General features: G+C 40.5%; 1 protein-coding gene across 1 annotated transcript in view; it reads left to right on the plus strand.

Moving 5' to 3' along the window:
- The window catches only part of LRMDA (leucine rich melanocyte differentiation associated), a 931,157-nt gene that overhangs the window by 487,996 nt on the left and 415,228 nt on the right, over positions 1-27,933 (plus strand). Inside the window, exon 3 of the mRNA XM_054033284.1 lies at positions 20,512-20,638. Coding sequence (XP_053889259.1) covers positions 20,512-20,638 — 127 coding nt within the window. The remainder of the gene's footprint in view (positions 1-20,511; positions 20,639-27,933) is intronic.

A 27,933-nucleotide genomic window follows, 5' to 3' on the forward strand; every position in this document is an offset into this window, starting at 1 on the left:
ATAATGTGGTTACCAAATCACTGAGAGCTGGATTGAGACCATAAAACTTATTTCACATTGGCCATCGAACAGTCTTCATAGGGTAGCAGCTCTTAAGCTCTACTGACCTGGGCTGAATGTAAACTGATTACCTAGGGGCTCTAATTTCTTTCAGCCCCATGAGACCTAAGCTATTGAGCCCCTCCACTTTGTATCATATTAAGCTGGTAGTAAACAACCTGAATGCAGATTCTTGCAAAATTATTTTTTTTTCCTTCTGGATTTTCCATTTTATGTTCAAGTTAAACTTATAAAGTGCTGATACAGATAGCATATGAATAGCGAAAAAGTCTCTTGAATGAAATTTTCCATGTCTGCTTGTGATTATATTGACTGTATTGGATCGGTCTTAGCTGTTGCACTCCTCCCTCCAGCCCCCAATTTATTTAAGCAGGGTGAAGGTCGCCTATGGATAGTTATTTCTTTCCTTTTAAAATCTCACCCCAAATGGGTTTGTAAATATTCAATCCTGACTTCAGCCTGCATTGCAGTGTCATCAGTTTTGACAAACTGCTACCTTTTCCCTCCACTCTTCATCTTTTCCCTGTCAAAATGCACCCTTTGGCAGAATATTTTTCAAGGAATAAATGTGAGTCGAACAGAGACACAGTTGAAATATTTTTTCATAATCTCAAGAATTCTTTTCTCTCCGTCTTGTTTATAATTACTTCTTAGAAACTCAAACTGAAATCAGTTCCTTTACTCCCCCCATCCCCCTCCCTTTCCTCATATATGTACACATTGGATTGTGATTGCAGGGTTTCTTTGACTAGTGTGGAGAAAGTAAATAAGGAAGTATTATTTACTCCTCATAACACAAGAACTAAGGGCCACCAAATGAAATCAATAGGCAACAGGTTTAAAACGGACAAAAGGACATATTTTTTCACACAATGCACAATCATCCTGTGGAACTCCTTGCCAGAGGATGTTGTGAAGGCCAAGACTATAACAGGATTAAAAAAAGAACTAGATACGTTCATGGTGGATAGGTCCATTAATGGCTATTAGCCAGGATGGGCAGGGATGGTGTCTCTGGCCTCCGTTTGCCAGAAGCTGGAAATGGATGACGGGATGGATCACTTGATGATTACCTGTTCTGTTCATTCCCTCTGAGGCACCTGGCATTGGCCACTGTCAGAAGACAGGGTACTGGGCTAGATGGACCTTTGCTCTGACCCAGTATGGCCGTTCTTACGTTTTGAGGGTTTTTGAAATAATGATTATTGCGCAGGGAAACATCACATGTAAAGGTTTTACATGATTATTGCAAGCAAATTCAAAGAAACTGATACACTTTGGGTCTGCCAATCAGGACTGATATCCCTTTGTCAGAAAGTTCTACCTTCCCCCCCCCCCCCACATATCTCAAATGGCCAGCTGCTCATGATCCATGCATTCCATAGTTGATGAATAATGAGCCCCTATGGTCACAACAACTGTTTACGGTCTGGTGAGAGCTACCCTCAAAGACCACATGAAGATGGTGACTTTCTTTGATGTCCCTGTTCTCTGTTGACCTGAGAATTGCAGCTTGCTCTGGCTTCCAAAAAGAAGAAAACTGGGCTAGTCTATAAGGTTTTGCTTACCTAAATTGTGATCACCAATAAGAATCTCATTTTGCTTGTTTTTAAAGGCCTCAGTGATTAAGTATTCAAAGTGAGATTTAATGTCTAGATTTTCTAAAATATTACATGCGGAACTCAGTTTTCTCCTACCATTGCTAAATCTATATCTGCTTTACACAATGTTGTCAACTCATGTCATTTTGAGTCATGTAATATTTGGTGCTTTTCTTAAAGCCCTAAGCGCTTAGATTCATTTGATCATGTGAGAATCTCAGCTGTCATTTTCCTTTTAAATAAGGTGATGGTGGGGGGGCGGGGGGGAGTTTCTAGTCCTGATGATTGTGCGGAAAAATTTGAAAATGTGAACCTATAAAGACTCAAACACGAGAAGGCAAATAAAAAGAATCCAAAAATATTACTTTGAAATTCTCATAATTTTTTTGTCAGTCTCATGATTTTTGAACACTTGATGTTGTTACTGACACTGAGGTCACGATTTCACAATTCAAAAACCCCTTTTATTCCCAAACCCTACTCCAAGCACAGTTCTGGCTCCATAAAGGGAGAAGTGCCAGAGACTCTTTGAAGTCCAGTAGGAACTTAGCCAGGGGTATTGATTTTACATGGAAAATGCTCAAATACTACGGTGTTGACAGAATAAAACCCTAAGATAGTTGTTCACAGTATTGTTTACAGTAGAGCCTCAGAATTATGAACACCAGAGTTACAAACTGACCAGTCAATGTACCTCATTTGGAACTGGCAATACACAATCAGGCAACAGCAGAGACCAAAAAAAAAAACCAACCCCTCAAACAAATACAGTATAGTACAGTGCTCAATGTAAACTATTAAAAATGTAAAGGGAAAGTTTAAAAAAAAATTGACAAGCTAAGGAAACTGTTTCTGTGCTTGTTTCATTTAAATTAAGATGGTTAAAAGCAGCATTTTTCTTCTGCATAGTAAAGTTTCAAAGCTGTATTAAGCCAATGTTCAGTTGTAAACTTTTGAAAGAACCACCATAACATTTTGTTCAGTTACAAGCAACCTCCATTCCCGAGGTGTTCGTAACTCTGAGGTTCTATTGTATATCAAATCAGTTTACTATCACCTCTGCAATAGGGATGCCAAATACAATTCCAATAGATAGCAAGGACACTGTCCTTTCACATTCATTTCCACAATGTATCTAAGGTTCCACCTTCTTACACATTAAAATTCTACACTCTATAAATTGTTCCCACAGGGAGCCCAAACTAATGCAATAGTGCCCAACTTTTATCTCTTCCTAGTTGCAAGTTGAGGAGATCTATCAGGCCTATTTTTATAGAGGTTTTCTGAGTCCATTGCCTGGGTTTTGTTGCCTCATCTAGCAGTGTACATTTAATACAAATCATTGGGACAAGAGAATTATTTGAAAGCATTGTGTTATGAAGTATCTTTTTGCTCCCCCTGTGAGCTTGCACATATGAAAGGCTTACCCTTCTTCTGAAGGTTTGTTTCATGTGCATGTATAATGGAGGAGTATGGTGTTGTCGTGGTTAAATTAGGGATCTAGGATACTAGTTAAGGTTTTATTCTTAGTTCTTTCCATATGGCCTTGGCAAAATGAGTCTGATGAAACTTACTTCACAGTGGTGTAATATGGCTTAGGTGATTAAAGTCTGTAGTGCTTTTAAATCCTCTGAGAAAAGTTAAATATAAAGAAATTGCTACTGTAGTCGTAGTTGTTGGAAGGAAAGAAAAAGAATAGGAAGGATCAGGAAGATATTGATTGACTTTCCTGTACTGTTAATTCAAAAACTTTCTAACTTCAGGTTAGAAATTCTGATATACTCTCTGTGTTCATTTCTCCTCTTGATATGCACAGGCAGCTCCGATTAGTGTCAGCAGGAGTTTTGCGCTGGCATCGCAAGAGAATAGACTCCTGTGCATATAATAAGTTAGATAGCCTCTTGTTGGCTGTGTGTATGATTCCTGATCTATTGTACCAGAGATACTACAGCATGAGAGAGCTGCTGTCATTTTTCAATAGGAAGCGAGGACTTTAAGAGCTGGAGAACTGTCCTCTTTTCTGAACAGCACTTTTGCTGCATGAAGTGTAATTTATTTTTATCACAGTAGGCACAAAGCTTCCAGGTTTTCATAAAGAAAAATGATCCGTATAGAGTCCATGTCGATGGAGCAATCATTTGAAAACCTATAAGTTCAAAACATAAACCTTTCTCAATGCAAAGTATTGTTTCTTTTTGTTACAGCTTTTTATTTTTTAAAGTTGGGTCTTCAATAATACTTCAGACACCCCATAAAACACTGTGTTTTGTTCGCAGTAATATTTTAGTCAGCTATCAATCTACCTTATAACAGTGCATGCTGCTTAATTACAGCGTCAGAGACTTTTGCAGAAAGGGCTTTCATCTCCTTCAAATTATCTTCAAGGAGATATTTCTTAAACTTTTTTTAACTCAGTAGCAAATATGAGTCAATAGCAAAGTTGGAATTTTTATCAGAAAAGAAGTTGTTTGTACCTTCTCAGATACACAAACACATAAAAAGAATGCAAACAAAGAGGACCCTATTATTAGTTCTACAACTTGTCAGTTTGATTAGTGAAGCAGTTGCCTCTATCACTTCTGAGAGAACACTGCCTCATTAAATGATGTCCATTCTTAAATGCAGAAACCCTGCATTGTGTCTTTTTAGGGCATAATTGGACTGTCTTTGAAATACAAGCGGAGGCACTTGTTTCTGAATATACACCCTGTACCTCAACAGGTCAGAGAGATAGTAAAAACCTGTTGTTTGGCTTTGTCTTGGGGAATAATGGAGTCACTAATCCACTTGATCTCTCCGAGTCAGATAAAGAAGAAAGTGAGCGATGCATACATTTCAAAGATGGAAGGCACTTGTAAAAGCAATTTCTTTGGAGGGGAAAAAAACTAGAGCAAAGGCTGTTGGAAACCTTTTAATTAGTACTAATTACCTCAGCAGAAAACGTTGGAGGCTTGAAAGGATTTGTGTCAGCAAGTGAAAGATCAAAGATTGCGGCGCTCGCATTTTAATCTGTTGGCTATAAAAACGAATAAGGGGGTGGTAATGGGGCCCAGGAGAATGACAACCCAGGTGGTTGAGGCCTTAATCCCTTCTTTACTGCTAACGCCTGAAGCCTAGTTCCAATTACATAATAAGATGATTTAATTTTTGCTTTAATTTTAACAAAAATTAAGGGTTTTTTTTACCCTTCAGTAATGACAAGATGAGGTTTTCAACTATAAAATCCTTCTCTATTTATTTCTTTTAATGTTTTAAACCCAAACCTTTACTACCAAATTTTATAGCAGGGCCCAAAATGACTGTGTAAAAGGCCACGAGACAGCAAAAGTGCTTTGATGTGGTCTGTGGAAGGGGGAGTGGTTTTATATAGGCCATTGGGGCACCTATGTTGCAGACATCTATTGAGTCCCAGTGATCATTCACTGTGACAGTTACTGAGGAATTTGGTAACATGATGAGCGAGACCTGCAGTGCGTGCAGTCCAGAAATATGATTGCCCCAGGAACAAACTCCGTCTGTGTACGCAGTGTGAACTCAGGGCCAGTGCATTCTCAGAATAAGCCACTGCAACCCAGTCACCAGATGGGGGAATTTAATGTCTTGGAATCTTCAGGCACCTTCTTATAGCATGGACCAAAAATTTCACCAGCTGGAGGGGGGAGGAAGGCTTGAACTGATGTCCCAGTTGGTTTATAACTCAACACATGCACTCATATGTTCTCTCCCAGTGAGTCAAGAGTTGTGGGGGGGTTGGGGGTTTGGCTGCTGTTGTTTTGCACCAGAGACAACCGGTTATTTACACTGTCTGAAAGGGTTCCAAGATAATAGGTAGCCAGTCACCTCTTTGTGTGTGGAGATAATTAGTTTGAAAACCTAGGGAAAATGGTAACACAGTCAAGGTCATTATTTTAGATTAGACATTTACATAAGTGAATGAACATGACAAACAAGGCTTGAAGCAAGCTACTTTGAATTAGATACCTAACTGTAGAGAAGTTAAGTTTATTGTTATCTGAAAGGTATGTCTTTTAAACTTAAATGCATACAAAATTCCATTAACGGTAGTTATAGTAGTTGCTATAGTTTACAATGACTTAGCATCATCCTGAATTAACCTATTTCCTGTTGTTCAGCCTCTGCCCTCCATGTTTTTCAGTGTGTATATTCTGATTGTCATTATTCTGACCTTGTTGCAAATCTCATTCTGTTTTGAATCTAATGCTCCTTGGTTTATTATTTCTCCTTTGGGCACTTCTGATCTCTTTTGAGGGCCTGTACTTTTTGTGATGGGAGGTGAGACTTAATGAATATGGGACCCCAAGTTCAGAAAGCTGAATTTCATCACAGAATATATAGGGATCTATACCCGCATCAGTACTTTTTCCTAAGATGTGAAAGGGATTTTGCCCTTTCGTGATATGGGGGAACATACTACTTCAGTCATCCATCACCTTCTCTAGACATGGAAACTTTTCACATTGTGGTGCAGAGGCTAACACTAGCTCGCCTTGTTGGTCTCACCACACAACCCTGCTCCTGCAAGTGACTCTGTCACAGGCATTATAGACTATTCATGTGAAGTTGCTTGCGAGATCTGGCTCCACAATTTTAAGATGGAAATTAAGGTGTTTACTTAAATAATAATGGAGCTGTGGTTCATTTTGTGATGTATGTAAATACATGTAGTGCAATAACGACTAGTATTGTGTTATACCTATCTCATAGAGCTGGAAGGGACCCTGAGAGGTCATAGAGTCTAGCCCCCTGCCTTCACTAGCAGGACAAAGTACTGATTTTGCCCCAGGTCCCTAAATGGCCCCTTCAAGGATTGAACACTCAACCCTGGGTTTAGCAGGCCAATTCTCAAACCACTGAGCTATCCCTCCCACCATGACACCCATGCTAATTTCTACTTCCTCCCCATCCCGCTTACAACAAGCGTGTAGAGTGGCATGTCTTTTAAAGGTGTACCTAATAGAGTATAATCAATAGATTTGTGGTTGGTATGTTCAAAGAACCACATGGCTGGGGTATTTCTGCTGTATACCATATGCATAGGCGTTCAGTTGGCCAAATCATATCAATTAGTGATTAGAAACAAACATATTAGATCCTCTAATCTATCCTTCTTCTATTGTAGGATTGTTCGCTACAGGTTTTTTTTCCTCCAGTGTTTTGTCCAGTCCAATTTTAAATATACTGCTGATTAATAATGGAATGTCAACACGCTGTCAAGAGGGCAGCATCTAACACTCTCTGTGATGTGCTTATTCCTTTCTCTTCAAATGGTGTTGGAACTAGAGGAGACACATCTGTTGTCAATCATGTATGTTCCTGGGAAACTCCAGTGATTCCCATGGCAGAGTGACACTTTGTGTCATTCTGGAGGCTTCATTCTAGAGTGTTATTTTGACTAACCGTGCTCACTATTAAGTACTTGCTGCTTTTGACACTGAAGCAATGAGGTAATGCCATTACCTTTTTTGCGATATATGAACAATAGAAAAGTATTCAAATTAAAAGGGGAAGAAGGAGGTTTAAATGAGGATAAGCAGTAAAAAAAAATTTTGTTAGCATTTTTTTTTTAATTACTTGATTTAGGTAATGTAATTCCTTTTTTGGATGGAAATTTTGTTAGTTAATTGTGAATGAGTATAAAATGGAACAAATTAGTAACAATAAAATGGAAAAAAAAAAATCAAGACAACCACCTGCCACTGAATAGAAGATAAAGGTGTATAATCTAAGGCCCTCATCCTGCAAAGACTTACTCATGTACTTAACTTCATACATACAGTCCCATTGAGCTTACATGTATACATGATCCATTCTAATGGGAGTAAAAGTATTCATGTGTTGCCACTTTTACACTGTTACCATGGTATGGATGTAACTAAGAGCAAAATTTGGTCCATTGCTTGTATATGTACAATTTAGAACGATACACCTGTGTGAAAGACATGCTGTTAAGCAGTTAGATATCCTGTCTGGAAGAATTCTGATCACTCTTACAAGCTGGTTCACCTATATAGAGGTCACTCCCATCCTAATTCCTGTTCAATAGACCTAGTCATCTGTTTACTAGTTTTTTCTGGCTAAAAAACCCATTCCAATAAGGATATCTGTAACAAGGATGATGATGATGATAATATGCTTTTGAACTCTGAGAAAGATGTGGGAAAGAGAAGGGAAAAGAGAATAAACTTGCAAAACAAATACAACTGTATGTATATACAACAAAAGAATGGATCTGTCAAGAAACTGAGATTATGCCAAGATTTTTGAAAGTGTGACCAAAATTCAGTTCCTAAATAAGTGGCGAGATTTTCAAAAGTGCTTCTGTTGAAGTCAATGCACTCTGCATAGTGCTCAGCATTGTACACGTCTAAGACTTAAGAGCCTAACTTCAGGCACATGCTTTTGAAACTCTTGGCCTTGGTGTTAAGAAAATAAAAAAGACATAGTCCTGAAAACCTTAAGCAAATCCCAGCACCTGGACTGATCTTTTAGCTTAAACTTTTGTACACACTATGAACAGGAGCGCCGCCAGCTTTTCTGCCGCCCTAGGCGGCGGAAGGTCCCGCCCCGAAATGCCGCCCCCCACAGAAGCTGCCGCCGAAATACTGCCGTGGTTGCCGCCCCCCAAATTGTAGCGCCCTAGGTGACCACCTAGGCTGCCTAATGGGTTGCGCCAGCCCTGACTATGAATTCAGTGTAACAAATATTTACTGGTATATCAGGCCCTTGGAATGATGTCAGTTTCATTTCAAAATGAAGTTTAAAAATATCTTTCAAAATGTGAGTGAAGGGCAAATAAATCAGAAATTAAAGTTAAAGTGTTGTCTCTTTTTTTAAAAAATAAAAAATAAAAAAATTGCAGGGCAATATAGATGGTCAGCCAGGAAACATTACTATAAGGTTGGTGAAGTTTCTTGAACTCGTATCTTTTTTTAAAGACCTTTTTTTCTAATAAAGTTGAGTGAATGACTTGATCAGTGTCTAATTGGTAAAGCCCTAGGTTCAATAAACAGTAACTGAATGATTTTAGAAGCTTACTAGTCCAACAGTTTGCATGCTGATGTAGTTATTCATTCTTGCTGGAGAACGTGTGAAGTGTAGGTAGACCTGATCAGAAACATTGCATTAGTGTGATGAAGCTCACTTTAGTGGTTTATTAGATCTATTTAAATATGCATTAAAATATTTCAGGGACCTATCAAACTGAGAATATAGTTCAGCTTTTAGAGAGAGACGAATATAGTGGCCGTTAAGTTTTAATTGTCTCTTATCTCTTGCTACTAAGGCAATAAAAATAAAAACTTTGTACAGAAATATTTGATATAATACATTATTTGCTGAGAATATTCTTAGTCAGCAAATCCATGCAGACAGGAGCGTATATTTTCTGCTTTTCCATCATTTTAATATGTAAGCTGTATGCTTTTAACAATCTTTGTGTTTGTATTGTCTGCTTTTAACGACATTTAGAAATCGGTCTTCCTTTATGATACTGAAAGCTGCTGTTTGAGTGATTTCCACCCTCCAAACAAATTTGGTAAGAAAATTAAAAAATTGAAATGATTCCTCTTGAATCATATTCTTTTGCTGCTGTGCAGATCTGAAGTATTCTGATGAGACTCAGATAAGATGATGTGGCCTTTAGAGAGAGACACATAAAATATAGGCAGACAGCTCCTGTGTCTGGTAACAAAGACTGAGGAGGTCAAAACTATCCCAACAGGCCTGAGCAGGTCAGACAGAGGCAATAGTTGGAAATAAAATTTGGTGGTGAGGGGGGCAAGGGGCTTGGGTCAAGTCCTGTTCAAAAAGTCAGCTTTGTCAAAAGCTTCAGTCACATTCTTACCTACAGGCAACCTCTGCTGATCCCAACTCATTAATCGAACTGGAGAGCCGTCTTGACCCTGGCTCCTTCCCTTTGAAGTGTTGTGTCCTCTGCAGCATGAGGAAATAATTTGCTGCCTGATTCAATGAGCCATCAGTAGAGCCAGCAGACCTAATGACATGTGAGAATATTAACCTCCTACCACGAAGAGCTGTGAATCTTGAGAGGCAGTCTATAATTCACCCGGCACTCCTGAGCCTTACCTCTCTGTCTTTCTCTCTCACTCACTTTCTCACTCTTGTGCCTTCAGGCACTCAGCCTCACTTTCTCACTCACATACACAGGGAGAGAGAGGAGAGACCCTCTTGCCTTAAAACTTTATTTTCTTCGGTAGTGGGAGCCTTACTGAGCTGCAGTTATATAACATTTATACTGAAAACTAGACATCTCTCTTGCATGTAATCATTTCTGCTAAAATCTGACACAGGCTGCATAAGAGACATCAAAAAGATGGTAATTTGAATACTTACGAAAGGAGACTATTTAATGTTTCCTTCTTTATTTTTCATTATCAAAGGAAAAAGTAAAAAAGGGAGAGGACACAGATGGCGCTAACATACTATTCTGTGTTGTGCATTCCAACTGCCTTTTCCTCAGATTGATTTCCCCTGTAATCCCTACCTTCCTACCCGGGGGAGAGGGGGGCGACAACAAACAAACAAAAAACCCAACTCTTCTACATGGCCAAATACTGTATTTTACAGCAAAGTATATTTCCATCCCCTGTAAATGTAGTGTAAAGACAGATCCTGGGCCGAATCCTGCTGCCACTGAAGTCGGTGTAAATTCCTGTTGCCTTCAACTGCAGCAGGATCTCTTCTAAGAGTAGGTTTCTGCTGGTGGTACTACTGCTATTCATTCTATAAAGGAAGATTTGCAGTAAAAGTGAATATGGCCCTGTGCATTTACAACAGTCACCATTAAAATGTCAGTAAGTACAAACATTTGCAGCACAGTATCCGAGAAATCATTTCCTATTCAAGTGTAAGGAAAATACTGTTATCTCAGACATCACCATCTTGGTGAATGTTGATTTGTTTTTCCATAGTGATCACTATGTTATTGATGAACAAAAACAATACTGCAAATAGATGTACAGTAAACGAAGCCCTCTAGCGCTTTTTTCATGTTGCTAATGTGGCTGTTATTGTTGCAAAGGCTAAGTGTCACTGCAGTAGATATGCAGGACAGTGAATCCTGGAGCAACTTTGGCCTTAAATACTGGAGTTTCCAGTGAGAGGGATTGCTCAGGTGACCTGCACTCTGCTTTTTCTAAGTGAATAAAAAAGACTGCTCATCACTCCATATAATCCCTTAATTGTGAAAAAGGACATTGCTTTGGGCTGACAAAGTGTGTGAGGAAACTTTTTTATTTCACAAGCTTCTGTTGGTGAAAGAGACAAGCTTTCAAGATACATAGAACTGCTGCTGCTGTTGTTCCTTTTGGCCCTCATTGATAAAATCACATGAGATTTCACTGTGATCAATACGGCAGCATTGAAATGAAAGTTGCCTGATGGATATGCTAAATAAATTAAAAACACCTCCTGCATTGAAATTGCTGTCTGTCTCCTGTAGGTTTGGAAGCTACCTGTGACCCCAGTTGGGCCCTGAAAGGGCAAAGTCTGAACCAAAACAACTTTCATTGGCAACCCAGCAGAATTTAGGCCTGCACTAGAAAGGGTTTGCTGTTACAGATCTACCAGCAAACACCTGTAGTGGAGATGCAGCTTATACTGGCAAAAGAGTGCTGTAGATGATAAACATATATCAGTTTTCTGAATGAAATAAGACATACAGGCAAAGGGGCATTGGTATAACTTTGTTTACACTAGGCAGTGATTCTCAAACTTTTGTACTGGTGACCCCTTTCAAATAGCCTCTGAGTGCGACACCCCCCTTACCCCCAATCAATTAAAAACACTTTTTATATATTTAACACCATTATAAATGCTGGATGCAAAATGGGGTTTCAGGTGGAGGCTGACAGCTCACAACCCCCATGTAATAACCTTGCAACCCCCTGAGGGGTTCCGACCCCCAGTTTGAGAACCCCTGCACTAGGGCTTTTGGCCAGTATAAAAATGTTGTAAAGAATTACACCCCAAACCAAACATTTTGGGTGTGGATCTAGCCTTAGAGTGTGTGTGTGTGTGTGTGTGTGTGTGTGTGTGAGAGAGAGAGAGAGAGAGAGAGAGAGAGAGAGAGAGAGAGAGTATATATGTGTAGCTGTTGGGTGAAAAGAGAAAAAATAGTCTTTTTACAATGGGTATAATGAACATTATTATGCTTTGTTCTGTTTTTGTGCATGTGGTTTATTTTAGATGTTCTAAAGACACTTCTTAATAATGAAAGGGAGGGATTCAAATGATACGTCCGCAACACTTCTCTTCTGTCTTGCTTGAGCATCTATTATTTGTTCTCACCTCTCACAGCTGGTCACAAAGGCCAGTACTCCTTGCCTCTCTCTGCTTCATCTTTTTTATTAAGTTTATTAAAACTAGTCAGATTATACTTTCTTATGGTAGAGGCTCTGCTTCGTCCATTCATTATGGTTTCTTATCTTGGCAGGCAATCTGAATTGAACGGCAGCTAGTCCATTATGCACATATGAAGCCCATCACTCCTCCAGCAATGGCCAATTCATCAAACATTTATCTTTTGCCCTCTGAGCAGTGCGTCAATTTGCTTGTCAATCCTCAGCCTTGGTTGTTGTGGAAGATAGGAGAAAAATTACTTTTCTTTCCCCCTTCTCACCATTCTCTAGTAGTTGAAATGGGCTTTACTCTCTCTCCATGGGCTTTCAACTCTCCTTTTTCTGTTCAAAAAGGGGAGGGGTCAGGTTACTCTCTGAATTAGAGTGATAGAATGATTCAAAATACTTCCAAGTAAAACTTCCATAATGGCACTGCCATTACACTTCTGGATGTCCCTATTTTCATCCCTGTTGTCAGAGGATTTTACAAATGATGTTGAAACATAGCACTTTTATCTGGTTGGTGTTTGTTTTATATAACTAATTAATAAACCTTACATATGTGGTTTTTGAAAGGTTGACTAGATCTTTTACCAGTTATAATCAGTACTCTTTGTTGCTCTTACAGAATTAGGAAATGGCACTGTATATGTCTTTTTAAAATGAATTTGGAAAACATTGGTATATTGGTATATTGGTTTCAAACAAACAAACAAACCAACCAACAACCTCCCCCACATTGTGCTTGTTCCTTGCAAAATCATTTCCAGGGTTTGAGGAGAAGGATATTAAGGTCCCCATTCTTAGGAATGCTGCTGCTGAGATGTGCACAGTGGTCCACAGTGACTTCCCCTGAGTTGTTTGTTACAAATGGCTTTTATAGAGTATGAAGGAGTGCAGTAGTCTGTTGCCTAGTGCAGTGGATCTCAAAGCCGGTCCGCCACTTGTTCAGGGAAAGCCCCTGGTGGGCTGGGCCGGTTTGTTTACCTGCTGCGGCCGCAGGTTCGGCCGATTGCGGCTCCCACTGGCCATGGTTCGCCGCTCCAGGCTAATGGGGGCTGTGGGAAGCGGCGGCCAGCACATCCCTCTGCCCGCGCCACTTCCTGCAGCCTCCATTGGCCTGGAGCAACAAACCACGGCCAGTGGGAGCTGCATTTGGCTGAACCTGTGGATGCGGCATGTAAACAAACCGGCCTGGCCTGCCAGGGGCTTTCCCTGAACAAGCGGCGGACCGGCTTTGCGAACCACTGCACTAGGCAACAGACTACTGCACTCCTTCATACTTTATCAAAGGCCATTTGTAACAAACAACTCAGGGGAAGTCACTGTGGACCACTATGCACATCACAGCAGCAGCATTCCTAAGAATGGGGACCTTAATATCCTTCAATATTTGGAGTTTTACTCAAAGCTGCAACTCCAGGAGTGAGGTGATACAAAAATCTCATTTTTTTTCTATACAAAAAAGTAAGCTTCTAGTCTTCATGGTTGTACAGAGAAGTTTGAAAACATGACCCAAATGCACCTACGGGCTCAAAAACACGAAGACTGAGATTTTTTTTTTTTTTTTTAATCTTAAGCTATTCTTGATTTCTTGGAGGCCTGAATCATTGTTTTTGGGCACTTGGGATTGATAGCACTGCATACTCTAAGCACAGAGCAAAATTCAGGGTTGTAAAACTAAGTAAACGAGAGAATGTGTTTTCAAGAATCCAGCCTGTAAAAGAACTGATTCTTGTACAGCTTTATTCTTTAACTTGTCTTGTAAGATCTGTCATTGCTGTATGTGTGGAACCTAATGTCACACACATACACACATCGCCTTGAATACATGTAGTTTCTGAGCAAAGCAGGCGAGTAAGGACAGATTATCCATTCATTGTGTGTCTAAGAGTGTGTGCAGTAAGGGAAACAGTTTCTCGGATACATTGTGCAACCAGTTTGGGATGAAGGGTCAATTCCAATGTTTACTGTGATTTTTGTATGTTAGTATCACAGACAAGTAGTATGCAAATCTAATCTCATGAAGACTCTCTTTAGGAGGAGGGTTATTTAGTGGTCACTGCCAATCCTCCCCCTTCACTTCATCCTTTCTCCACCACTCATTAGAAGGCCTGGTTTCAGTTTTGGTCCAGTGGGAGGAATCTGGAAACAGTTCCATCCAGATACCATACTGCCTCAAGTGGAGTGATGCATGCTGTAGTCTTCGGGAGCAGCCTCTGTGCAAACAGCCCCAGAGATCTTGGAGAGAAGATGGCATTTATTATTGATGTGCCACCACTGTGTATGGACCACAAGGACCTGGCCCCTGTTCTTTGGGGATTACAGTCTACACTTAGGGCTAGCCTACACTAGAAAAGGATTGCTGGTATAGCTATACAAAGGGTAGGTCCACACTACCCGCCCGATTCGGTGGGTAGAGATCGATCTTCTGGGATCGATTTATCGCGTCTCATCTGGACGCGATAAATCGATCCCAGAAGCGCTCCCCCGTCGACTGCGGAATTCCTGCTCGCCGAGAGGAGGAAGCGCTGTCGACAGGGGAGCTTGCCTGTGCCGCGTGGACCCACAGTAAGTAAACTTAGTTCGATCTAGGAAACGTCGACTTCAGCTACGCTATTCTCGTAGCTGAAGTTGCATTTCCTAGATCGATCCCCCGCCCCAGTGTGGACCAGCCCAAAGATAGCTATATTGGTAAACACTTCTCGTGTAGACATGGTTTATATTGGCTGTATAGCTTATGCCATGTCCCCAAATAAAATAAGCTATACCAGCAAAAGCACTCTTCTGCCAGTATAACTGTATCTACGCTAGGGCCTTTTGCTGGTATAAAAACGTTTTTTAAAAATCAATCTCATGCCTAACCAACATTCATATACTACCAAACATTTAAAGTGCAAATCTGGCCTGAGAGAGAGTGAACTACATACAGTTTGTTATGAATTATATGGGGTAGGTTATTTTTAGGTTTTGTAGGTTTGATTTTCATCATTAATGGGTCCACAACAACACACGAAGCTTAGCTGACACTGATGTGATTTAAAGAGGGATTTGAATGAAGAGAGGGAAGATGCTTGGCATTAGAACTGATCCCAGAGTCATCTTTGTTAGTTGGATTTTTCTTAAATTATAGTTGTAGTTGAGAAAAAAGTCCAGAATAAAACCTGAAAATCAGGCAACCGCATCTGGTTTGTGGTATCATTCTGAATGTGGAACTCAGTCCAGCTTTGTAAACCTGGCTAAAAGTTTCATGCAAACCCCTTCTTGTCCCACAAGTGCTGGGAATGGACTTATTGTTTTGGTTGAGTTTTGCTTCAGGTTTTCAGGTTCATTGGAACTGAAAGTGAGACTTAATGTGGAGTCAGAATAGGGGGAACTGAAACTCAGAGCAAGTTTTGCTGAACCCCCCCATGTGAACTTGGTATATCAAGTTAGAAATGTCTCCATTTATATTGTGGATCTCTCTTGTTGTGGTAGTTAAAGTGCGGGACTGGAAGTTGGGAAACCTGGGTTCTGTTCCCTTCTCTCCTAGAGAATTGTTGGGTGTCAACTGGGGCTAGTCCCTTAATTGCGCTCTCTTCCTTAGTTTTACCCTCTGTGTAAGGCGATTCTTTGCTCAAAGCAGTTTTGTGACGCTTAATACATTAAGATTTGTAAAAATGCCTTAAGATCATTGGACAGTTGGTGCTATAGAAGCGCAAATCAGACTAGTTTTCTTTAATTTAAATACTGAAATTATGATTAGTGCCTCAGTATGTGCTGCTGCTTTTTTTTTTTTTTTAATCTGCTAAGAAATTTAGAAAGGCAAGGAGTGAGAGATTTAAACAAGTTCTCCTCTGGTAACAGCTCTGTTTTTAACTTCTGTTAATGGCTATCTGTTGTCACCAGAGCCCAAATCAATTTCAAGGGAAAAGCCAAACTCTCTCATTTACATATGGTTAACTGCCCTCTCTTTTTCCTGTTAAACCAGAAAAAAACTAATTAGGAATGAGTCAGCTGTCTTATTAAGAGAGAGAGGGCAGCATGTTCTCTTTTAAATATACTTCTTAGCATACTGTTATTTCAGGACAAGGATAACTGCATAATATGGAGGTTTGGCCATTCTTTGATGAGATAACATTGCTTTTCTCTCTCTCAAAATCCTGTGAATGCACAGCCACATATTACCAATAAGAGGAGCTGCTATTTAGTTTCAGTGTAACCAAATCCATTTCCACATCAAGCCAGAGGGACTGTATAAAATAGCATAGTCGACAATTACTGTGCCCATGCACAGAAAAATCTCTACAGTGACATTCCTTTATGATTAAAACTTTGCTGGAAATCATGAATGAATTATGGAAAAGCGAGCTGGGGGAAATCAGACTGATTAGCTGAAGGACTTGGATAAAAGGACATTGCTGAGACCTTTGTATTCTAAAGGATTATTTACTGTCTGGTTACAGAACATCTTAAGTCATTTTGCAGAAGGAGTCAGTTGCCTGTTTAGCGCACTGTTTTTGTAAGCTAATGAGGGCAAAGCATGAGCCATAGGCAATGATGCTGTGATATTAGCTGTGACAGGGAGCTTGATCATAATTATCTTAACGAGGATAGGGTTAATTACAGTGGAAACTTAAAGTTCTTTCTGTACAGATCAGGCAGAGCTGAATACATTGTGATGTTTTGTCATTTTGATGTGACTTTGGAAATTGCAATGGAAATCTCTTGGCAGCACTTGCTCTCCTCTGGGAGTGGAGTGTGAGCCCTGCAATGAGGTAACTGAGATGGTACCTGTGGGTGAGATAATGGGCAGCTTTCATGTCATTAGAACAGGGAAAAAGCAACCTGCAATACTCTTCAGTGATGCTTATTATCTTTCTAAACCAACTAGGGAAAAGAGCTAGCTGCCACTACCCCTTATGTCCTGGTTCTATTGTGGTGTGAGGCTGTGTCTGTTAATTGACCAAGATGGGAGTTGCTCCCCTGCTATGAACTATGAGGAAGCATCCGAGATTTCATTTTAAGATGTTGCTGTTTCTCAGAAAATTCCTCCAGCTTTCTCTGTCTGTCTAGGTTTTGTTGTTTGTTTGTTTGTTTACCATTCTTCTCACAGTGATATAACTGCTGCTTTTGCTGTCTCTCTCACCCTTTCACTTTTGGGTATGTTAATAATAAAATATTTTGAATACAATAATGTGTTCCTTCAAGCATTTCATTGAAAGGGTAATATTTTATGTTGTACTTTTATGGCACCTGTCACCTGAGGCCCTCAAAACATTTTCCAAACATCTATTTGGCCTCACACCTGTATCAGGAAGGCAGGTTTTATTCCCACTCCACAGATGACAAACCACGGCACCCAGAGGTTATGTGACTTGCTGAAGTTCAAGTAGCAAATCGACTCATACTTCCAGCTTATGCTTTTCAGTCCCAGGATATAACTACTAGATGACATTCCCCTTATATATTATGATGAGGATACACTTGCACTTTAATATAGATTTGATAATTTATATCACTCATGATAGCAAACAAAATTTCTTCCTTGTTTCCTCAACAACTTTCAAATGAATTTCTTTTTTGATTCTTTAGTGGGACGGGGGGGAAGCTGACAATTCTGTGAATAGCAAAATAACATATGGATGTAAATTTATGTTAATTGTCTACACCCTCTCTGCACTGTACCAATCCCTGCCCTGTCCCTAGACTCTGAATTTAGCTGATTAAATCACCAAGTGCACACCATGCTGATGACATAAAAACAACAATTAATAAGCAACCCCCTGTGTAACACGGCTCCTTTTTAACTGAGCAGTTAATAACATTACATGGCAAAAATTATCAAAACCAGACAGGTGTAAGGGGATTTACACACAATTTTCTCTACTCATCTATAAAGCTAGTACCATTGTACTCAGCCTAAGATTTAGAAAGAAAGGCCGTTTCAATAGGCAACTCCCTCTAGTGTTTCAGGGCCTTTGTCCCACTTCATGGCTTGTCATTTTGTTTTATGCCTCCCCTGCAGCAGTTTTGGATGTATGCTTTCTTCTCCTTGCCAGTTGCCAACCATTTGCTGATTCTCATGATAAGGGCATTATATTTGCATAACATAACTCAGGAACAATGTGTATTTTGATGCTGACACTGACCAGAACCCAAGCAATGTTTATTCAAATAGGATCTATTAGTGTCCCATAAGGCTCTGTGGTGCTGACAGGGTAGTGGTCTATTTTGAACTCCTTTTGGCAAGCAGAAGCCTTATATTAAAAAGTGAGGGTTGGATATACTCCACTATTAACTATTTATATAATAAAGAGTGTTTAAGAGGAATTTTCTAAACTAGGTTTGTCAAATAAACAAATTAAAAATCATAACAGCATAATAAATTAGCTCCTACTTCCTCTAGATTGCTTTTCTTTCACCAGGACTTGTGCAGAAGCATTGATGCAGACCTGGGTTCTAATCCTGATCCTGGCAGAGGCCTTGTACGGAGTGCTTTGCTGGTATAGCTATAGCAAGATAGCAAGTATGAAAAATCGAGACTGAGATTGGGGGGTAATAGACGCCTATATAAGAGAGAACCCCAAATATCGGGATTGTCCCTATAAAATCGGGACATCTGGTCACCCTAACTATACTAAAAAAATGCTCCTAGTGTGCATGCAGCTTATGCTAGAAAAACTGCTTTTGTCAGGATAGCTTATTCCAGCTGCCTCCCTGCTCCCTCCTCCACAAACCCCCCCAAACCATAAACAAATAAAATAAGCTGTACGTCTACACTGGGGGCCTTTGCTGACACAGCTATGTGGGCCAGAGATCACACCCCTGACTGGCATAGCTATTCCAGCAAGAGGTTGTAGTGTAGACCTGGCCAATGACTTGATTTGGGCAAATTCACTTAACCTCCGTGTACCTCAATTGCCCATAAGTACAATGGGGTTAAGGATACTTAACTATACTTCCCTCAGATAATGCAGTGTAAGTGTTTGAAGTGCTGTGAGATCCTTAGACTGAAGGTGCTGTTTAAGTACTTGAGTGCTGATTTTTACTTTTGAATATTTATAACTGAGTAGACAGTGCCCTTAAACTTTAGTTTGAAGGTTGCAGGTTTGACTTCCCACATAGGAATTTTCAATTTGCACCCTCTATGCTTCATAATGGCAACGGGGGAGGCGGTGATGGATCTGCAAAAACAACGTCTGGGTTTTTGTTGACTTGGTGGACATTAAATTAATTCATGCAATTAAAAAATCACATTTCATATTAACTGCTGCATATTCCTCCATTAGTGACATGTTCCATATCTCTCTATAAGAGGCTTGCCTAATTTTTTTAAATGGATCTTTGCGAAAAGAAACAAAGAAAGAGATGGGGAGTGGAACGGGGGAAATCCCCCTGGTATAAATGTCATTAGAAAATGAATAAATAGTGTAGACTGCATCTCCCTTATTCATCACATTTTATAAAACAGCCAGGAGATACAGTGATGATCTTCCCACTGGTCGGCATAGTAGATCAGCTGTCAAGTCATGCAATCTCAGCATCTCTCTAGGTGTCTGGTAGGTGAATGAGCTGTGAATGTGTGGCTGTTCATTTGCTCCATATAACCTGCTTTCTCTCTTGATTAATGTGGGTTTTTCTCCCCTACCCTCACCCCCCTTAGGAATGTGCAAGCCTATGAAATTAAAAGTTAATTTTGGAATAAGTGCCCTAGCAGAGCAGGGAAGCTAGCTCATCAATATCTTACTCTACTTTCCTAACTGGGTGATGGTTTCCCACAGATACCTGGCATTTGCGTTTTTATTCTGTAAAGTTCTTCTTTTTAAAATTGCTTTCTACAATTTGAACCCTGGGTTGGGGCAGTAGGTTTTAAAATCAAAGCATATGGCTTCTGTGTCTGGAGTAACTCTGCAGATATGAAGCATTTTATGTTGGTCGCAGAGATGCAAGCAGTAGCAAATTAAGCAGTTAATAAAAAAGAAGAAAAATCCCCTCAGCTTTTCCTATAATTGCATGTAGGGTAACTGCTAAGAAATGATACTTGAAGTTGTATTTATTATTGTTATTGGGGTATGATATTTCTTGGCAGAAATGATGGATGACAACTTAAATTGGTGTCCAGGGAATGAAGGTGAACTGTGACAGAGTTATTTATCTTGGGAATGGAGGTTAGGGTCAGGCGAGGCTGGGTGCCTGAAGGCACAAGACATTGACAAATTCATCCTGCAGGCCCCATATCTGAAGCCTTTTGTTTTGGATCCTGGCTACTCACTAAGTGACCCCCATCCTTCATCCTGCCAGCATGTGAAGGATGTGTTGCCGTGCCAGCATTCCCCTTGCCACTAATTCTTGTCATTCACTCTCCTGACAGGGCCAAACCAAAACTGTTCCCTCTCTTGAAAGGGAAGGTTAAAATATTTATTTCAGCTCATAATGGCCTCTCTGATTTAATGGAGTATCATTTTTCCTGTTGTCTTTGTCGTTTGCAGGTCACTAGAAGGACTAAAAACATTCAGTTGCCTGGAAGAGTTGATCTTGGACAACAATCTCCTCGGAAATGACCTTCGGTTACCCAGGTTACCTCACCTCCATACCTTAACGCTCAACAAGAACCAAATATCCTTTCAAAGAAATACCTGCAAAATGTCAAATGAGTTTTATGTGTCAGCCAAATTAAAGTATGTGAAATATAGTTCATGTGCAGACAAAGCAGCCTCTCTCTTGGCACCTGGAATACTTCACAGTAATTTATTATAGGTCATTCATAAATGAAATGCACCATTATATCTTCCTGTTGCTCCATTTTAGAGTGAGATCTAAGTTATGGCTCTGAAGGAATCTTTTTTAATACATAAAATAGAGAAAGAAAATAATGTCAATGCTGGCAGTGTGCAGCAGCTCCCGTGTTTGCTTGGGGTTTTGTTGCAGGCTGACCTCTAGTGGAATAGAGCGTGCAGTGAAATAGCATAAACTTTTAGTACTTTGGATACCTCCTTTTTAAAACAAAAAAACTCCTCGGATGTAGTGATCTGTTAATGCAGTTGGTCAATATGAACAGTTTGGTAGCTGCTGCGCGCGTGCAGTTCTGAGTCAGTCACTGAATTGATGACTTTCCTATTAGCTACCCAAAAAACCCCAAAAGATGAAGGCAATTTAAACGTGGGTCCAATTCAATATGACATTGAAGAATGTGCTTAAGTCCATCAGTAACCAGCAAAGCACTTAAGCATGTGCTAAGCGCCATTAGAAGCAATATTTTAGTGCATGTGTTTACATGTGCACACGCGCGCACACACCTATATTCACCAAAGATAGGGGTGATCAAACTGTGGCCTGAAGTCAAATGAAGCCTGCTGAGTCCTGAAGCACAGACCATGGAGGCCCCTTCCTTGTAATGGCAGTATAAGGACAAAGCTGCTCAGGCGTTTATTACAGTAAATGCAAACAGAAAAGCAATTTATAGTCATCTATAAAATTTTTTGTGGTGCATAAAAAGTAGCTGCAAATATTAGAGTTGCACACATTTATCTTTGACTTTTTAAATTTAAAATATTGAAAACATATGAGCAAAATTAGGTGTAATCTTGGGATCTGAGTAACTTGCCAGTGCAGCCCCCTGTGTTCCAAAGATCACCTCTGTACTAGTTTAATTTGGTTGGGTTTCTGGTTAATGGCAAGGTTCTGAGGGTTGGATATAGGCAATTATTTTGTTTTATTATTTGCTTTTACAGTAAAACCTTGATCAAGCACACTACGACACAGCACAAACAAAAAAATTCTTGCTGATCCTTCCCCCTGGTACAAAATCTGATGAAGCATTCCCCCAGCATGGGGCATATAGTGTGGGTTGCCAGATCAGTGTGTGTGTAGTGCTGCATTCCCCTGTTGCCAAGTAGAGGACACTCTCCTGAATCAAGACAGAATGAACAGAATCAGAGAAGGAAATATCTTTAGTGCAATTTAAAGAGGTTCTGTTAGAATTACAATGATGTTCAATATATAGCACCAAATCCTGCTTGCCTTAGTCCAGTGAACAGTCCCTCAAAGTAATTGTGAGTAAGGTGAGCAGGGTTTGGTCCATGCAGCAGTTTTTAAAAATGCAGTTTTAAAATTATGAAGGCTAGTTCTCCGGGTGTCTCTCTGAAAACTCAGTTGTTCTGTGGGATAAGGAATTACATATACCAGTGTACATTCCTGTAGTGTGTGGCCAATAATTTAACAATGGATCTACACAAAATTTGTTAGTACAGTCAAGGCGGGGGGTTGGGGGGGGGGAGGGTGTTGAACTTGCAGAGAAGGGGAAAAAATTGCTCTTCAGAAGTATTTTTGAGTTCTATAGATAGGTGATCTTTGGCAAAGAGGAAGGAGATCTACCATAATCTTCTCTTCAGTTTGGATGACACATTTGAAGAATGAGGGTTCATGTGAGCCTCCTGCAGCACATCAACTGGTACATCCTTTACTTGGCTATTTGCAAGGGGCCATGGATATTTAATAGCATAATGAAATGTGTAGCATAGGGGATCAGTTTATAGTGGACTGCAGTGATATTAGAAGCCAGAGTGCAGTAGCACTGTGGAAAAGGACATGACAACGGGGGGAAGAACCATCTAGAATAAAACAGGAGTTGTTCTATCCTTCCAAAAGGGAAATCTTCACAATCCATTTTATTTCTGAGATGACCTATGGTGCATGGAGTAGAAGAGAAGGAAATTAAATGCTTAATGGTGAAAATCTGTGGAAGAAGCAGGTAGACTTGAAGCCTAAAAATTCCTAGTCCTGTTCCCGAGCAGTGATTAGAGCACTTTAGCAGCCAGTAAGTCATGGCTCTCTGAATTCTTCAGGATAATGAACTGCTGTATCCATTCTGATTAACTTCACACTACCCTGGAAGAAGACGGCATTGCATGTCATGAAGAATGGTCACCCTATTTGACAAGAAGGATCACCTGGATTCAGGGTATGTTCTCCAGGCAAAAGGAATTTATATTGAGCCCAGGATTAGAAACATCCCTCCCCTTTTCCAGTCTTTGTCTCGTGCTCACAACAAGAGACTCTTGAAATACTACAAGAAAGCTTAGTTCATACCTATGCCCTTCATATCTGAGAAAAACATCTGGGAATCTACCTACACAGAGATGCATAAATACCACTTTGGAAGATCACTCGCTCCCAAAGTATGCAGTAAGTTTGGTCAGTACTAAGGAATCTATCCCTGGGCCTATCAACCTACTGCCTGTACACAACCCTCTATCTTCATCAAATTATATACAACACTAGCAAAGAACCATTTTCAGCTGCACCTTGTCTGTTACCAAGATTCTGTACCTCTGCCAGTCAGGCTTGAGGTCAGAAGATGGAACCGAAATGGCAGCATTTGTGCTGATGGATGACGTCATATTGCACCCAGACAGGGAGGATATCTACTTGTATATTACTAGATATTTCTGTGGTTATCCCACCTCGAATACCTAGCAGGAGCTAGTGGAAAGCAGGCAGTTGGCTGAGGTCCTTTCACACTGCACGTACGGTATGCCTACACTGCAGCTGGGAGTCTTCCCAGTGGGCCTAGGCAGACACATGATAGCTCTGCTCGAGCTAGTGCACTACAAATAGCAGTGTAGTGAGGGTTAGCAAGGGCAGCGGCTCAGGCTAGCCACCTGAGTACATATTGCAGGGGGTCCTGGTGGGTTTGTACTTCAGCAGCTAGCTTGAGCTGCCACCCCTGCTACATTGCTGGTTTTAGCCCACTAGGTCAAGTGGTGCTAGCACCCGTCTGTCTACCCGTGTTCGGAAGCATGCTCCCAGCTTCAGTGTAGACATACCCACCGCCTCTCTTTCAGATGCTAACTTCCCTGTTGGTACCATGCCATTCACCTGTGGAATCTCTCCTGAATCTCTTCTGATCATCATCAAATTGAAGCAATCACATTCTCAAATCTAAATAATGTGTAGCTCTACATCTTGCTCATTTCAGTCTCTGGTAGCACTGTTGCCTGGCCAAGATAAGCAGGTGGATGGAAGGTAGATGGGTGAAGCAAAGCCCGAGCAAGACAGACTGGAAGCTATGAGGGAAAAGAGAAATCGGTGCAGCTGCCAAATATACCTTCCTCCATCTGCTTTTGGCAAGAGCAGAGAATACTATCAGACCAAGGTCTGGTCTTCATAATGTCCAGGCTGGATTACTGCAGCTCATTGTATTAGGAATTACTGCACTGACCTTAAAATGTGGGAGCTCCAAATGATTCACAATGCAGCAGCCCATCTCCTGAATCACACCAGCTACCAAAAGCATAACACAATTTACTGCATTGGCTTGCCATAGAATATGGGTATTCATATGGCGATCTCCAAGGCTGAGGAAGCTCTCCAGCTAGAGAGGACTGCTGCCACACCACCGGGGGAGGAGGATACAGCTCAGTCACAGGGAGGACCCTGGCTGCTGGTTACTTCTGGTAGCAGGCAGCAGGCAGTGCTCCCTCCCTGCTCCCAACCCATCCACCATATTGATGAAGAACAATTATGCTGCCCTGGAAACAAGGGATGAGGAATTGCCCCCAAAGGTGGAGAAGGAGAAGCTCTGTACTTCAAAGGCTTGGTCACCACTCCCAAGAGGAAATGTGGTGGTCAGTGACTCCCTCTCAGGAGGACGGAGGCAGCCATCTGTCATCCTGATTAGCATCTTGAATGGAGTGTTGCCTGCCAGGATCCTGTATCAAGACATTATAGAAGGAGTGTCAAGGATCATCCAGGCTTCTCACTACTACCCAATGCTACTCATCCATGTGGGCATTAATGATACTGCAAGGTATGACCCTCAGCAGATCAGAAGTGACTACAGGGCTCTGGGAGTAAGGGTGATAGAGCAGGTGGTGGTCTCTTTGAGCCTTCTGGTCAAGGGTAGGAGCCCAGGCAGAGAAAAATGCATCTTGGAGGGGAATGCATGAATTTGCCGATGGTATTGCCAGGAGGCAATACCAGCTTCCTTGACCACAGGATGCTGTTCTGGGAAGGAGGACTGCTGGCAGAGATGGCATCCATCTATTGAGTAAGGGGAAGATATCTGTGGATAAAGGCTGGCTAACCTAGCAAGATGGGCTTTAAACTAGGTTCTATGGGGGCAGAAGACAAAAGCCCACAGGTAATTCAAAAACATAGAGACCTGGGAGAAGGGTCAAAATCTGGGGAGAGCATGGGCAATTATATCAGGGAAAAAAGAGGGAACATAGAGGAGATATCAAATCAGTATTTTAGCTGTCTGTATACGAAGATGTGTACACTTGCACTGAGGTTGAGATGGAAATAGGAGGACGACTTGTTGAAAGTCTCTGGGTAAGGATAAAAGGGGTAAAAAACAAGGGTGATGCCATGATAGGGATCGACTGATTAAATAATTAAAGATCTAGAAAACATCCTATGAGGGAAGATTGAAAAAAATTTAGTTTGTTTAATCTGGGAAAGAGAAGACTGAGAGGGGACATAACAGTTTTCAAGTACATAAAAGGTTGTTACAAAGAGGAGGGAGAAAAATTGTTTTCCTTAATCCCTGAGGATAAAACAAGAAGCAAAGGACTCAAACTGTAGCAAGAATGGTTTAGGTTGGACGTTGGGAAGAACTTCCTAACTGTCAGGGTGGTTAAACACTGGAATAAATTGCCTAGGTAGGTTGTGGAATTTACATCATTGAAGGTTTTTAAGAACAGGTTAGAGAAACACCTGTCAGGAATGGTCTAGTTATTACTTAGTCCTTCCTTGAGTGGACTATATGACCTATTAAGGTCCCTTTCAGTTCTACATTTCTGTAATTCTAAGGGGAAAATCAGGATATCTGAGGTCCTCCTTTAATAGACCAAGCTAACTAAAAGTGTGCCTCTTATTCTCTGATTGCAACGTCCCTCACTGGTTATGTTCTATAGGGAATTAAGCTGTCCGTCTCCAAGTTAAAACTTGAGGCCAAGCTTTCTTGGCAGCTGTCTTAAATACAGTGTAACTCCTTTCCAGAGGAGTTGAAAGTGACCACAAACCTGGCCACTTTCAGAACTCTGTAATCCAACTCTTACAGTCGCTCTTACGGTAACAACTACTAAGAAAAAAGAAAGGAGAGGGAAGAGAAGTGAACTCTCTCTGACACATGCACACATATACACTACTGACCCAGCCACCTTTAAGGAGGAGTGAAGTCTTGTCCACTTTATTGGACTTTTTCTTGCTCCTGTTGAGTATAAGAGTGCTTAGATACTATGGTGATGTGCACCAGAAGATATTAGATAGTCAAGTTAGGTGGAAAAGAATATAAGTATCTTTGATTGTTTCACAACAGACAATACAGTATTGTTAGTATGGTGAAAGGGAGATAGGAAGAAGATATTTTTGGGTGTGCCTAGCTTGTAAAAGGTGACATCAGTCTTACAGTGCATGCAACCTCCATTGGAACTGCTTCACCAGTTCCTGTGTTCTTGTGAACAATTGTATGGCCAATATTCTGCTGTTGAAATGTGGTGGTTGATTTTTATCAGTAGAAAAAAAAAAAATCTATTCATGTGCATGTGTGTGTTTATGCAATGGGTGGTACACAATGTGTATGCACATACTTTGTCTATGTCAATATATGCACAGTGAGCAGACATTAAAAGGTTTAGAGACATTACTCATTCTAGTGATATTCTCTGAGTTAAAAATGGGGAATATTGCAGCAACCAGGAATATCTGTAGATCTAGAATAAACTTTTTAAGCATGTCCGTGTATATACACACATACTCACACATTAGGCATACTTTAAAAAGTTTATTCTATCTATTTCTTTGGGATTGGGAGGTATACACATGTATAAGTTTGTACATTTAGTGTTTACTGACAGTCGTGGTATCTTTAACCAATTTGAATAAAATAAGGGACAGATAGCTCATTATTTTTTTTGGTGAGGATTTATTTTTTGGTAAGTGTCCTTAGGAACAACATAAACTATTGGTATGATTGATGATACTACTGAATAAGGAGATTGGGGAATACTTCCTGGGGCCCTTTAATTGACATAGTTGAGATATTTTAAAAACAGATTTCAAGTGATGGAGACGGTGGTATTCACATTTGTAGGCTACGCACATGCACATGGTAGGTAGTCAAATATCTAAATAGTCAAAATGTACATAAAAAAAAAAATCTCCATCGGTCCAGCACAAACGTGTCTACGCTTCAAAAAAAAATCTCTAATAGTGTCCTTGGATTTAATGGTGGATTTACTTTTCACAGAGAGCAGAGCTAAAATTGTGGTCTTAAAGCGCTATAGAAGGATTTTGCAGCTCTTTGGTTCAGATCACACCATGATGACACCCTCTGGGCTGCAATAATAAACCACAATGGGGAAGCTGAGAATGGATTTTCACTCCCACTTCTGACTCTGCTTACTTTGTCTGTTCTCAGCACAGCCTTATAGATATTTTAATGCATTATTTTGGTGGCCTAGTGTTGATCTTTTATAATGAGCGCATGATATGGCAATTAATGAAACAGCGCACTGAGACATCATGAGCTATGATTTATTTCAGGGAAGCACTCAATCATGAGAAAGCTCCTATGTGACTTCAACATACTTTGCAAAGAATAATCTGTGACAGTAGATGGATGGGTCTCCTAGTTCGAGGGGGAAATCTGTACATGTGATGGGCTCATAGCTATTTTTCATGGGTGTGTGTGCGATGGTTACAGTCCTAGAGAGCAGAAGTTCAACTAATGAACTAAGGCATAATCATTTTAGTAATGACTTGGTCTCAATTACTAACATAAATGATTCTGGCTTTCAAATTTTACCATCGTTTTCCACACATTTCTTTTGAAGTGCTACCAGCATATGTTGCTTGTTACTGTCCAAAAATCCACTTTTCTGTAAATAAATAGTTTTTTGGGGGGATTT

Source organism: Malaclemys terrapin, chromosome 7 (genome assembly GCF_027887155.1).
Source record: "Malaclemys terrapin pileata isolate rMalTer1 chromosome 7, rMalTer1.hap1, whole genome shotgun sequence".
NCBI classification, from domain to species: Eukaryota; Metazoa; Chordata; order Testudines; family Emydidae; genus Malaclemys; species Malaclemys terrapin.